Here is a 12,159-nt window from a genome sequence, read left to right as displayed (position 1 = left end):
TACTAGTCCCCGGCCCCAGCAAAAATCCCTTTTGCAGTACTCATTACTTTATTTACAACACATCAATTAACTACAATTTCCAGAGACTCATCAACGCAGGGTGTTGCGTTTTCTTTGATATATAAAAAAATAAGAATAAAATTAATAACCCTTTTCCAGTATTACTACACTTATTTAGCACAGACACACGTCCCAGAAGTCCTACTACATTTAGGTCATGGCTAGGAAAGAACAACTGAAATCAACAAGGAGGCCTCACCGCAGACAGACAATTTGGTTTCTGCTGCCTATACCAATATAAACGTCCTGTGGGTGGTCGGGATTTGGCACAGTGTCGTAGCAGAGTATTCGGTCCGATAGTCAGACAAGAGGCCTCTCCGTTGAGCGACGCCTTCTTCTACCCATTCAAGCAGCATCGTCACAAACCTCCTGTGCGCCGTTCCCTGATGGTCGTTCCAGTTGACCAGTATCAACGCGTCTTCCAGTGACTCCGATGACTCCTCTTCCACGGGAATGTCGAGGGTTGCGCAGAATGTGAGATCCAGGTGCTCACAATCATAAACCCGGTGCGCTCCACGAGGCGTTCGGCATAGACGCACTAGATCGCCTTCGACCAGCAATCGCTGTGAGCCCTTGCCCTCAGGCAAAAGCCGATGACGATAGTGTGAAATGGCATCGTTCAATGGCAGATAGTTCCCTTCCAACATCATCCAGAATCGGAGGTTGGCATCGCTGGCACGTGATTGTTTTGCGAAGCCGTCTAGATAAGCCCCAAACACTGATTGAGTGCCGTAGCCGTCGTTGAATACCTCTCCAGTGACGCTGGTCCAGTTCCATGTCGGGAAACCAGTTCGTCTAGCTAGAAGGGACGACGAAGCCTGTTCCGCGATGTGCGATTCAACTGACCAGTTGGGTCTCCTCCTCCATAGGAGACGCAGGGCAAAGCCGAATTTCCGTCCATCTTGGCCGGTAGCGGGACGATCGGTATCCCCCAGAAAGAGACGAAAGGCGACCTACTCAGAATCCCGCGGAACGCGTTGAGGATATCTTTTGCGTCAGTGAGTCTGGCAAAAGATATGCCTGCCCCGGCAGAGAGCCCCAACAAGACCACTGAGCCGTGGACCAAAGAGATCAGAAGAGAGACGGCCGGAGTTAAGCAAAGCAGAAACCCAATCAGCGCTTAATTCCCGGTGCAAGGTTCCGCTGTAAGTTCTGTGACGGCAGACCAAGTAGGTTTGGTGCTTGTTAAAGAATAAACATCTCCGGGAAAGTCGTCCCTCCTGATAGGTCCAGCCGCGCGTAGCCCAGAATGAGTCGTTGATTGCCTTGCGGATTGGTGAGCACGAGGAGACGAACTGCCAGCATGATGTTCGAAGTTGCGGCTGCGGTATCCTTGGCACAGAGACTCCAGGCAGTCCTGCCTCGTCGTTCTCTCCATAAGCGGCCACAATAGTTGCTTCAGCAGCTTCGTAGATCTGGTCCATGCGCCCAATCATCAACTCCTTCCCTTCATCGTCGTCCTGCTGTATGCAGTAGCGGTCGACCTATAAGTATCGAGCCCCGGACCCTAAGTTGCGAACAACCTGCATAGCGTCTCGGACAGTCGAGGGAGCGTTCTCGAGAGAAAAATAGTGCTTCTGGCTGCCCTTCCCCTGTAGGGGTACCTATCATCTGACGGGAGTCCGGCGCCCGGCCCCAGACATAGCTCAGGGCAAAGTACTTCATGTCGATATCTCCTCGAATGACACAATGATCAATGCAATCGATCAACTTGATGTAGGGCAGATCATAGTCGCGGTCCCAACTACTACGACAAATACTATGCGACGCTTCACATTCGAGGATTGAGGACGACAACAGCTGGTAATTGACGGTTGTTGCGTGCAATAACGAAACCCCGGAAGCGGCTCGATCTTCTCCCGGTGAAAATAGAACCACGCCTTGCTGGATGATTTTATCTTGATACCGCCGGCCATACCGAACTCGCTGATTTTGACGGACTACGCTAGGGAATCGTTTCGGGGCCACGGCAGTGAAATCCTCATCCGCCCACAGGCGGTCAAACAACCTGACTTCCAAAACGTACTTCCGCTTGTATGTTGGGGAATGTATGAAAAAGAATTGACAGATGTCGCATTGGCTTTTCCCGGGGTTCTTCCCAAGAGTGATTATGGACTTCCCTGCTGCCGGAATATCTAGCCGTTCCGTACTGCGCAGGATATTATCGAGCTGAGAGCACCTGGAGCAGAATCTGGCATTCGTCGCGTGAGCTTCCATGTCAGAGCGGCCTTGGTCAATAGCCAAACTTTAGTGTGGTTATGGCGGACAGCCGATCCGCCTGGTACTGGGGATATGAATCACTTTGAGAAGTCCTCAGGGAAGGAAATGAGAAAGTGCAAGGCCGTCTTAGAAGAAGGCCAGTCTTATGGTAGTTGTTGAGAACGGTCTTGGTACGCGCAACATTGGTTCCGGGTTCAGCTCGAAGAACGGGGCGACGGGAAGCGCCATCAAACCGTGGCAGTGCTGAGGGCAGCATTCAGACAACCAATAATTGTTGCAGGCTGCCGCCACAAAGCATCGAGGTCATATTATCCAACGCCGCGCTGAGAACCCATGTATATCTAGATGTATGCTCACGTATCCCTCCTGTCCCCAGCAGATGTTGATCAGCAGACAGCAGCAATGGGGGTTGAATGGAGGTGCCCATGCCCGTCAAATGATCCGAGTGTATGATCAAGGCCTCACACATTCGGCCAGTCCCAAACACTCCGCTCGGCGTTGCGCCGCGTTACCTCCACAGCATCACCGACCGACAAGGTAAAACCCTCGCCGTCGTGGCCGCCATCGGGGAACGCGTACCTGCCGAAAACGGGTGACCACTTCATCCCCTGATCGACCCTGCGGTCCTTCATCAGTTTCTTCAAGACGTTCCCTAGCTCGCCAGTAGCTGGTTTCCCCGTCTGGTAATCCACATTGAGACTAGTGCATCGCACACAGTTACCCGTCAGCAGGAGGGTATGCTTCTGGTTTCCGGCGCCGTCCTGGTTGGAATGAATGGCAAGCTCAGCCCAAAAGTCTTCTGCCCAGGCCGCTTCGCCCTCACCGTCAACGACAATGTTGGGCCGGAACTTGTACATGCCCACGGGCTCGCTGTCGGGTAGGCGGGCACACACGTCCTGCAAAGACGGCTCGGACGTTACCAACAGGGGCGCCACGTCGGTGAATGTCAGCCATGGCGTTGACTTGTCGGCCGACGGTTGTTGAGGGCCGGTGATGTAGGACGATAGCGATGATATCCAACCATTTTGCTGCCGTTCCTCTACGCCATTGCTGGGCAGCAAGGATTTGCCCAGCACGGCTCGCTTTCCATCGCCGATATACACTAGCATCGCGGAACAGCCGAAACGCTGGCTGAGCCATGCATCATATGAGTCACCCATGCGGTAGGCTGATGCCGGGCTGCCGTGCAGGTCGACATTGATCTTCTCGAGCGATGCAACCTCGGGCTCCAGGGGTATGTTGAGTTCCGCCTCGCTGCCGTCATAAATGCCCGGTACATCACTGTGGTAGCGCACGACGACCATGGACTGCCCCTCTACAGGCCCGGGAACGATCCGCTGCTCAAACAAAGCGCACTTCGGATGGGAATCAAGTTGCATCTTCTTTAGTTCGCCCGTAGGCCGCACCTCGTACAGCATGAAGCTCCGGTCGTACTTGACTCCATGAGTCCCGATCTGAGCGGATTCGAGCGCTATCCCGCGCAGGGCCTTGATGGGGTAGACATAGAGCTGATGGTCACCTATGTAAGCCTGCCGTCCCTCATTCCCGTGCGGTGCATGACGAAGGATAATGAGTATCGAACTCACTGCTGTAATTTTCATAGTCATGTTGATGGCCGTATGATGTATCCGTTCCGTTGATTGGCTGACGAGACTCGATGTTCGGGCGGATGAAGGTGCGAGGGCTGGGACGGTAATCAATACCCAGAAAGTCAGCGATGAACCCGGGTCTTATTTAGGCCGATGGCCGGTCCACCTGCCTGTGGCGGTTACTTAAGACTTTCTGGGACTGTTTTGTGAGTCAACAGGGCCAGGCCCGTGCCAGCAAATCACAGCAGGTGTGCCTTGTCTGCAAGCGTGCCCGAGCCGCTAGGGGCCGTAAAGTCGATTTGGCCCAGGAGTCTCAAGCCCGACTCAGTCCGAGGAATGCCGCGGCATTTCCGGGCCCTCCGGAAGGGGCATCGTCCGGCGCCGGGGCGGCTAATGAATTCTTGCAGTGAAGCTGGATCTACTCTACACAACATGACATTTCGGAATCTTGTATGATTTAAGTGCATGTTAAATTGAGGTCGCTACTACCCGACTCTGTGTGTGACTTAATACTCCAGAGACTCGAAGGTACGTATCAGTAACATTCACTCGAGAGTGGTGTTTAATTATTGATTAATTATCACCTGTAAGCGTTGGGGTCAATTGTCGGACATCGGAATGCATACACTGCTGCGTAATCACACAGAGACTCTGAATTATTCAGCTACTGATGAGTAAAGCCGATGCCAGGATTTCGAACTGGAACAGTTTCACAACCACCAGCAGCCCGTACTTATATGCTGTGCTGCTTTTGCCCAGCCGTGGTTCGATCCCCACATGTTGCGGCTTCCAAGTTCCCCGATCCCTAGAAAACCCTCATAAACGTCATCGGTCTACTACTCCAAACTCTTGTCCTGGTTATCGCTCGAAATGGCTGCGCTGGCTCAGGGATAACTACTAAGTCGCATTGAATTTTACATCTCAATAAACGCCACGCCTGACCTTCCAACTTGTTTTAAAGGAAATGGAAGACAGCGCCCTCACATTGACCACAAAGCCAGGTGCTTCATTGCGCATCTCAGTGCATCCCGGGCAGCCGACAGAACAGAACCCTCTGTCCGACACCCTCGTAGTATTCCTCAACGGCCTCGCGCTCCCCCGCTCCGCGTGGTCCAGCACAGTCGAGCAACTGGTCTACCTCCGCAAAGAAGCCAAAAGGCCGCTCCCGGCGCTGCTCAGCTATGACCGCTATGGCCAGGGCGACTCGGACCCGGACCCAGCGGACCCCGCCGACGACGACGAGCCATACGGCCACGACCTCCGCGCATCCGCCGCGGACCTCCACCAGCTCCTCACGCAGCTCACGCCGGCCGTCCTGAACAACCTCCCCCTGGAATCGGCCCGCCTCATCCTAGTGTGCAACTCGATCGGGTGCGCGTTGGCGCGGCTGTACGCCGCGTCCGCATCCGCTTCCGCTTCCGGCCCGTGCGGAGTCGCGGGCTACCTCTTCCTGGACTCGATGATGGCCAACACGGACTTTGTCTCCCTCTTCCCGGACCCGGACGCGCGGGGGCCCGCTCTGGACCCGGACGGGCTGCCGCCGGGCGTGTCCGCCGACGACCTGCGGCACGCGCGGGCCAGGTTCCGCGACTTCTTCCACCCCTCCGTCCCCAACGCGGAACGCCTGGACCGCAGGCGGCTGCGGGAGCTGCTCCCCCATGCCGACCGGCCGGCGCTGCCCGACGGACCGGGAGGGCGGGCCCCGCGTTTGGTGGTGGTCGGGCATGATTGGGACGAGTTTGCCGAGCAGTCTGAGAAGGTGAGAGATGTGAATTAGGATCGAATTTTTCCCTTTCAATTCTTTCTTTTGCTACGGGAGTGTGGTATAAGATATGGGGTTGGTTTGGATTACATAGGGATGCGATATGCTGACTGGCTGACCAACTTACTAACCGGCTGAGCAGGGCTCGTTGTCTGTCTCAAAGTCCGTTATAAACGCATACGTGAACCCTGCTTTGGGATCGTATAACGAGGGTCTCACGCGCCTCGTGAAGAACGACGGCTCACCTGGGGTTGGGAATGTGAAGATTGCGAAAGGATGTGGCCACTTCATCCAAAAGGACGACCCGGCCTTCGTGGCGAACGAAATCAGCAGACTCTTGGACGAGTTACAGAATGGCAAATGAGTAAATACATTGTGTCGTCGATTGGCTTTTATGTGATCCCTTACTATTTAAGTTGTATTGACGGTCGGAACCAGCGATTGATCAAGATCAAGCGGGTATTGGGCAGTTGAACCTATTTTTGGGCGGAGGAAGCAGCGAGATACGGCATGGAAAAGAGACGAATAGACATTATGTGTAAGATCTATTTTGTAGCGGGATTACTTCAAAGTCCGCGTACGGGAACCAGTAACCACGCCAACCACCCTCTTCAAAGAGCCCTCATGACAAGACTCGCGTGTTCCAACTAAACGGACCCGTCCGGGTTAGCATCGACAGTGGTAAAGCACAGGTCAGACGCCGCTTCCTTCATTGCGCTAAGTTTCTCTATCTTCATCAACCGTACCTATGGCAATACAACCCTACATTCCTTGCGCGCTCCCTAATCCGTACTCCGGTTGTGGGCAGTGGAACGGAAGTCTGTTACACGGCCGGGGGGCGGTACCAGTTCGCAGCCGCGTCGCCGAGACACTCGCCGACTGTCACGGTCCTGTATCCGCGCTCTCTGATCTTCTCAAGCATAAAGGGGACCAAGGCTTCAGTCGTATACTGCAAAGTGTCGTGACTAAGCACCAAGAAGGAGGAGCTCAGTGGCGAGCCGGTGTCGAGTGCGGCAGCGAACGTGTTCATGGCTGTCTGTATGGCGCCCGGCGCGTTGTGGAGATAGTCCTTGGTGTCGAGATCAAAGTTGACCACATGATAGCCCATCTGCTCCACTTCTCTCAGGCAGTCCGGCGAGCAGCTGCCGTACGGCGGCCGCAGATAGGTCGGCACGATGCCGAGGATGTGGCCGAGGGCGTATTCGAGCTCACGGACCTCAGTTTGCCGGATAGCTGAACTAGCAGCTGTCAGGTCGACGTGTGACATGGTGTGCGAGCCGACCTGGTGGCCCGAACGGACCATCCGTCTCAAGATTTCGGGCCAGGGCGTCGATGTATCAACGAGATTGTGCGCCATATTGTCCCCGTTGACGAAGAAGGTAGCGCTGGCGTTGTACTGGTCTAGGAGGTCCAAGACGTGGCTGGTGTATATGTACGGGCCATCATCGAAGGTGAGAGCCACCACGCCGGGAACGGTACAATGCTCGATAATGAAGCCAAGAGGAACCGTGTTAGCGACTCGGCGTCCCAGGCCGTTGGTGCTTCCAGACGCGGGCGCGGCTTGTGCTCTGGCGAGGAAGAGCCCGATCGAGAGCAACGTCGGCAAATACTTGGCCATGACTGCGTAACTGAGAGGCGTGATAACACCTGTAACTGCGTACCAACTCACGGTCCCGATGGGGAGCAGGCAGTGGGATGCTGGCAGCAGCCGACTAGGAATGAGCGAGTGCGACGGGCAGCTTAAGATAGAAAAAAGTGTTGTCTGGCCAAGCCAGAGAAATGCGTTGACCATGAGACTTCCGGGCACAACAGGGTTGAGCTCGAGACGACAGCGGTCCGAACACTCAACACCCACTGGAAGCGACGATCAAGGTCCAGGCCCTTGAGGTGGATATATCCCCGATGCAGACCGCAATCCCGGCAGGTGCTAGCGAATAGGCCGGCTCGCGGGTCGTTGCCCATTGCTGTGTCAACTCCAGGGCGAGGCAGGCGAGCTCCTCACCCGGCCCGGCCTGCTCTCCGCGGTGCAACGCTGACCGACGGCCTTAACAACGGCTCTCTCAGTCGGGTACAGCGTTGAAGCCAAAGCCGGAGCCGGAGTCTGACGGCAGTCACATCCACAAAAATACGCCTGCCATCCAAATAAATGCGTACGGTCCTGGGATGGGTTTTGATGTCGGTGGCGGATAGGGCGGAGCCTGAGCATCGCTAGTGCGACCCGAGCGTTTGAACAACTCTAAGCTGCAGCACCGAAGCTGCCTCTACAACAAAATATGGCCATGGTCAAGCCGATGGTCTGTTCAACGCACGCATTGACCGTAGGACGGGGCTGAAAGCGGTTATTGACTGCCCCCTGAATCACTGCGGTGGCGTGACGCAATTGAGGCCCCTGGGTCGTGTGCTCATTGTTTATTTCGCTTCAACTAACTGGGCCAAAGCTTGTCGACAGTCGGCACGGCCTCTACCGTGACGCAGGTATGGGTAGCGTCATTTGATGCTGTATCCGTTCTGCCAGAGGAATGCCCAGGCGCCTGCAAGGCTGAGAACGGCCCAAGGAAGCTCAAGCTCAATGACAGACCATACCCAGAGACAACCAAGCGACGGAGCCTGCTTCATGACAGCCAGGTACCCAAACATGTTGGTGATGTATATCAAATAGCAGCCGGCGCAGAGGCTAGAGGCAAAGAATATGGCTTGTCGGAGCAAGGGCTGAAACCGGGTGGGCAAGCCGGGAAGCAGCGTGGGGCTCGAGGGGTGAGGGTGGAGGGCGTAGATGAGGACGCCGAAGACTAGGAATAAGGGCATCGGGGTCAGCAGTGAAAGGTTGATCTGGAGAATACCCAGGCTTACCCAGCAGGGCTTGAGCAGCCCTCATCCAAACTTTGGGCCATACTACCCGGTTGACCGAGAACTGGTGCTGCACCAGAACGTCGAGGGTGAAGTGCAGCATGGCCAAACTCATGGCCCAAAGCAAGGTCTCCAGCACGCGTTCGATGACGGGTGGCAGGTCGGCTCCGCCGTCATCCTCGTTCTCGGTTGGGTGTGGAATGGGACGTCTGGGCGCCTTCGTTCTGATTGCGTCCTGTCGCTTCTGCGCCTGGTCGAAGAGGCCCCTCTCCTCGGCGAGCTGCAGCAGCGTTTTCTCGGTGGGGCCGGAACGGTCGGGTGTTTTCAGCTTGATGCTGGACGGAGACCGCTCCCTCCGTCTCCTAGCCATTGCAATAGAATCACCTTGGTGAATGTGAAAGCTGTCGGCTGAGCTGGGGGAAAGGTTTGGAAACAGACCAATTTGAATTTGACATTGGATGTCCGAATTGGGACCCCTAGGATGGGCCCCACTGTACGTCAGCCAACCAGTCATCCGTCCAATCGAGGGGTCGCGTTCTGAGACAGGTGAGTGTACACTTACACGGTACCGCAGCGCACAAGCTGGGGCAAGCTCCGTCGACGTAATCGGTGCGTGTCCATATTAATTCCACTGGAGGCAGCTCTTTCGAGAATCGTCAAAACCATCGAGCTATGGCATCATCCCTCTGCAAAACGTTTATATCGGAATCGTCCTGTGAGTGAGCAGGGGCCTCCCAATTGCAGAGACGGCCTTGTCAATGTTGTCCAATGAATCAATACCCAAGCAACGGATCATCCGAAGTGCTTTTACCCCCTGTTTGTTCTCGTGGGCGAGAGGGTGTCCTCCCCACCGCGATAAATAAGCTTGCTACCAACGCGCTGGAAGTGGCATTTGACTTTCTTTTCTCCAAACGGCTTTTGAATCCATGATCTCGGGTCATAAGACACTATCTGCCGCCAACACAAGGCTCTGAGGCCCTTCAGTCGCTCATCCACCCTTCCGCGCTTCTATCACCACCCCCACTGGGCCTACGGGGGACGCAGAAAACGTACCTGGTCTGCTGCACGCCATCGACGCAGCCACAACGCGCACCGTTTTTGAGCCGCATTCTTCTGGGAGTTCCCCACAAGCGTCATCTGGCAGGTCCCCTCCGACCCAAGCGCACTAGTGAAAACACCCCCCGAGTGAGCACGCGCTGCTAGCCGCACCCACCACGGGGCAAGGGAGCGAGACGGACGGGAGCAACAAACCTTTCTTGGGCGAATTGATCTCGTAACTCGCCAATCGGCTGTAATCGGGCACAATGAGCTGGCTCGTGAGCCTGGGCGTACTCGCCGTGGTGCTCCCGTCGCTCTACATCTACACTGCGTCGGTCATCTCGGCGCGGTGCCCGATGTTGCGCAACAAACGCGTCTGCTTGCTGATTGCGCACCCGGATGACGAGGCCATGTTCTTTGCCCCAACCGTGCTGGCGCTAACTCGGCCTGACACGGGCAACCACGTCAAGATCCTGTGCCTGAGCAGCGGTAGGTGTCTTGGCCGTCATCCTTCTCCATCCACTGTAGATGCTAACCAGGATCGCGTCGCGAATAGGCAATGCAGATGGCCTTGGCGAGACGCGGAAGCGTGAACTGGCCAAGTCCGGAATGGTCCTTGGCCTGCGCACGCCCGACGATGTCTTCGTCGTCGACAAGCCCGAGTTCCCCGACAGCATGACAAAGACATGGGACACTGCCGCAATCTCGTCCCTCCTATCCTCGGCCTTTGCGCCTAACATGTCGCGATCGCGCGGCGCCAGCACCGCTCCGACGGCCTCGATCGACGTGCTCATCACCTTTGATGCCGGTGGCGTCTCGGCTCACCCGAACCACATCTCTCTTTACCATGGCGCCAAGGCGTTTGTCACCGCCCTGGTAGCCGGCAAGCCGGGCTGGGCCCCGCCCGTCGACCTCTACACCCTTACAACCGTGTCCCTGCCGCGAAAGTATGCCGCGTTTACTGACGTATTAACTACCCTCGCGAGCTGGGCCCTCACAACGGATAAGAAGGACAAGAAGCATCCCGGGGGGCTCATTTTCGTCAACGGACTGGCTGGGCATGGAGGTATCACTACGGCCTGGAAAGCCATGGTCACGGCACACAAGAGCCAGATGGTGTGGTTTCGCTACGGCTGGATCACCCTGAGCAGGTACATGTACATGAACGATCTCAGGTTGGAAAAGATTAAGGGTCAGTGACTGTACCATCGCGGCTCAGCCGCCACTCAGCTTGCTCAGCTGTGACTTTGGTTAACATCAAGGGAGCATGTATGGGTATTGTATCATACGCATCCGTATCGCCCAAGTATATATATTCTGTGACAACAGATGATGGCTTTTACGTGAGGAGCCGGAGCCCGCAATGTCCCCCGCCTCGGTGTGATATGAACTAGATGGGCAGGCGGCCAAGGCTGGCACAATTTTGGGGTGGCGTTCCACTTGAAATGCAGTGGCCTGTGCACCCTACTTCTGGGCCTGTGGCTTCTCTGTTCACTGTCCACTGCCCGCCCACTGCCTGCCCCGTCATCGCCCAAAAAGAAAACAAGACCACAGCAGCACACCCAAACCGCCAATACCTGGGAAATCATAACGTGCGACTGACCGAGTCCCGCCATGGCCGAACCCGGGGATGAAGGCACCGCCGTGTCGGAGCCCCTCGACTTGGTGCGCTTGCTGCTGGATGAAGTGGTTTGCGTGAAGCTCAGAGGAGACCGCGAGCTCAAGGGCCGCCTCCATGTACGGAAAAACAGCCCCACACCCCGCCAGCTTCGTGCCGCGATTGACCCAACCCCTTTCCCCCCATCCCCTACTTAGGCTTACGACAGTCACTGCAACCTCGTGCTCGGCGATGTCGAGGAAACCATTTACGTCGTTGACGATGAGGATGATGAAGAAGTTAAGGTATGTTTGTCAATAATAGTTAACGATGTCACCTCACAGACGGGTAACGGGCCTTGCGTTTGCTCACATCACCCTCCTCGCAGACCGTTAGCAGAAAATCCGAGATGCTGTTTGTGAGAGGTCCGTCCGATAAGCCCGCATTCCTGGCTCCGGCGTTTGGCTGACTCTGTAACCAGGCGACAGTGTCGTGCTCATATCTCCTCAATCGCGGTCATACTAATGGCAACTTCGGAGTTTTGGTTATGGCTTGCAGGCTGGCAAGCTTACCCCCTGGGCAGCAATGATAGACGAACCCTGATCACCTGCTCAGACAGCAAGGTGTCAATCCCCACACCGGCACTCCTGCAAGGCGAGAAGACCCGGGCTGAAATTGAGGGTAATCATAACACGTACTTGCACATATTAGACGAGCCAAAATAAACAAAAGACAGGCCCATCGTGTCAAAGTCCCCGTCATGTACGTAAACCGCCAGGGGTCAGGAGCACAATTCTCATAGTAACTTCGGAGCCACAGCGAAGCCGAGTTTTGCTTATGCATTGCTTTTAACAAACAATCTCAATATGCAGAGGAAACAGGGAGTAGGAAGGAAACAGGAATACTCCAATACGCCTGCTAATCTAACATACTTGTCCGCAGAGCCACTCTTGTGCATATGCATATCCAGTATCACTCTGCCCGTGACATAAGCCCAACGAACCGCTCCCATGTCCCGAACACTCATGCCACCACCCCGGAAACAG

At 55.6% G+C, this 12,159-nt stretch overlaps 6 protein-coding genes across 6 annotated transcripts; 3 read left to right on the top strand and 3 right to left on the bottom strand.

Annotated features, from left to right (window-relative positions):
- Positions 1–2,741: 2,741 nt before the first annotated feature.
- On the bottom strand, positions 2,742–3,887 carry MFIFM68171_11091 (MOSC domain-containing protein; the record flags this gene model as incomplete). The annotated part of the gene is made up of 2 exons (XM_071066510.1): positions 2,742–3,788; positions 3,867–3,887. The coding sequence occupies 2 exons, from the start codon at positions 3,885–3,887 to the stop codon at positions 2,742–2,744; spliced, it is 1,068 nt and encodes a 355-aa protein (XP_070922611.1).
- Positions 3,888–4,833: 946 nt separating this feature from the next.
- MFIFM68171_11090 (AB hydrolase-1 domain-containing protein) lies at positions 4,834–5,995 on the top strand (the record flags this gene model as incomplete). The annotated part of the gene is made up of 2 exons (XM_071066509.1): positions 4,834–5,628; positions 5,774–5,995. 2 exons carry the CDS (start codon positions 4,834–4,836, stop codon positions 5,993–5,995), a joined length of 1,017 nt encoding a protein of 338 aa, XP_070922610.1.
- Positions 5,996–6,454: 459 nt separating this feature from the next.
- MFIFM68171_11089 (Carbohydrate Esterase Family 4) lies at positions 6,455–7,249 on the bottom strand (the record flags this gene model as incomplete). The annotated part of the gene is made up of 1 exon (XM_071066508.1): positions 6,455–7,249. One exon carries the CDS (start codon positions 7,247–7,249, stop codon positions 6,455–6,457), a length of 795 nt encoding a protein of 264 aa, XP_070922609.1.
- An 869-nt stretch (positions 7,250–8,118) lies between these two features.
- MFIFM68171_11088 (uncharacterized protein) lies at positions 8,119–8,848 on the bottom strand (the record flags this gene model as incomplete). The annotated part of the gene is made up of 2 exons (XM_071066507.1): positions 8,119–8,420; positions 8,482–8,848. 2 exons carry the CDS (start codon positions 8,846–8,848, stop codon positions 8,119–8,121), a joined length of 669 nt encoding a protein of 222 aa, XP_070922608.1.
- A 934-nt stretch (positions 8,849–9,782) lies between these two features.
- On the top strand, positions 9,783–10,716 carry GPI12 (N-acetylglucosaminyl-phosphatidylinositol de-N-acetylase; the record flags this gene model as incomplete). Its single annotated transcript, XM_071066506.1, has 2 exons — positions 9,783–10,005; positions 10,073–10,716. 2 exons carry the CDS (start codon positions 9,783–9,785, stop codon positions 10,714–10,716), a joined length of 867 nt encoding a protein of 288 aa, XP_070922607.1.
- A 414-nt stretch (positions 10,717–11,130) lies between these two features.
- Positions 11,131–11,638, top strand: LSM3 (U4/U6-U5 snRNP complex subunit lsm3; the record flags this gene model as incomplete). Its single annotated transcript, XM_071066505.1, has 4 exons — positions 11,131–11,253; positions 11,332–11,418; positions 11,502–11,538; positions 11,595–11,638. The coding sequence occupies 4 exons, from the start codon at positions 11,131–11,133 to the stop codon at positions 11,636–11,638; spliced, it is 291 nt and encodes a 96-aa protein (XP_070922606.1).
- Between the last annotated feature and the right edge of the window lie 521 nt (positions 11,639–12,159).

This window comes from Madurella fahalii (assembly GCF_045866475.1).
Source record: "Madurella fahalii IFM 68171 DNA, scaffold_6, whole genome shotgun sequence".
In the NCBI taxonomy this organism is placed as follows: Eukaryota; Fungi; Ascomycota; class Sordariomycetes; order Sordariales; genus Madurella; species Madurella fahalii.
The sequence above is the reverse complement of the archived record's forward strand: the minus strand, read 5'-3'. Positions and strand labels throughout refer to the sequence as shown.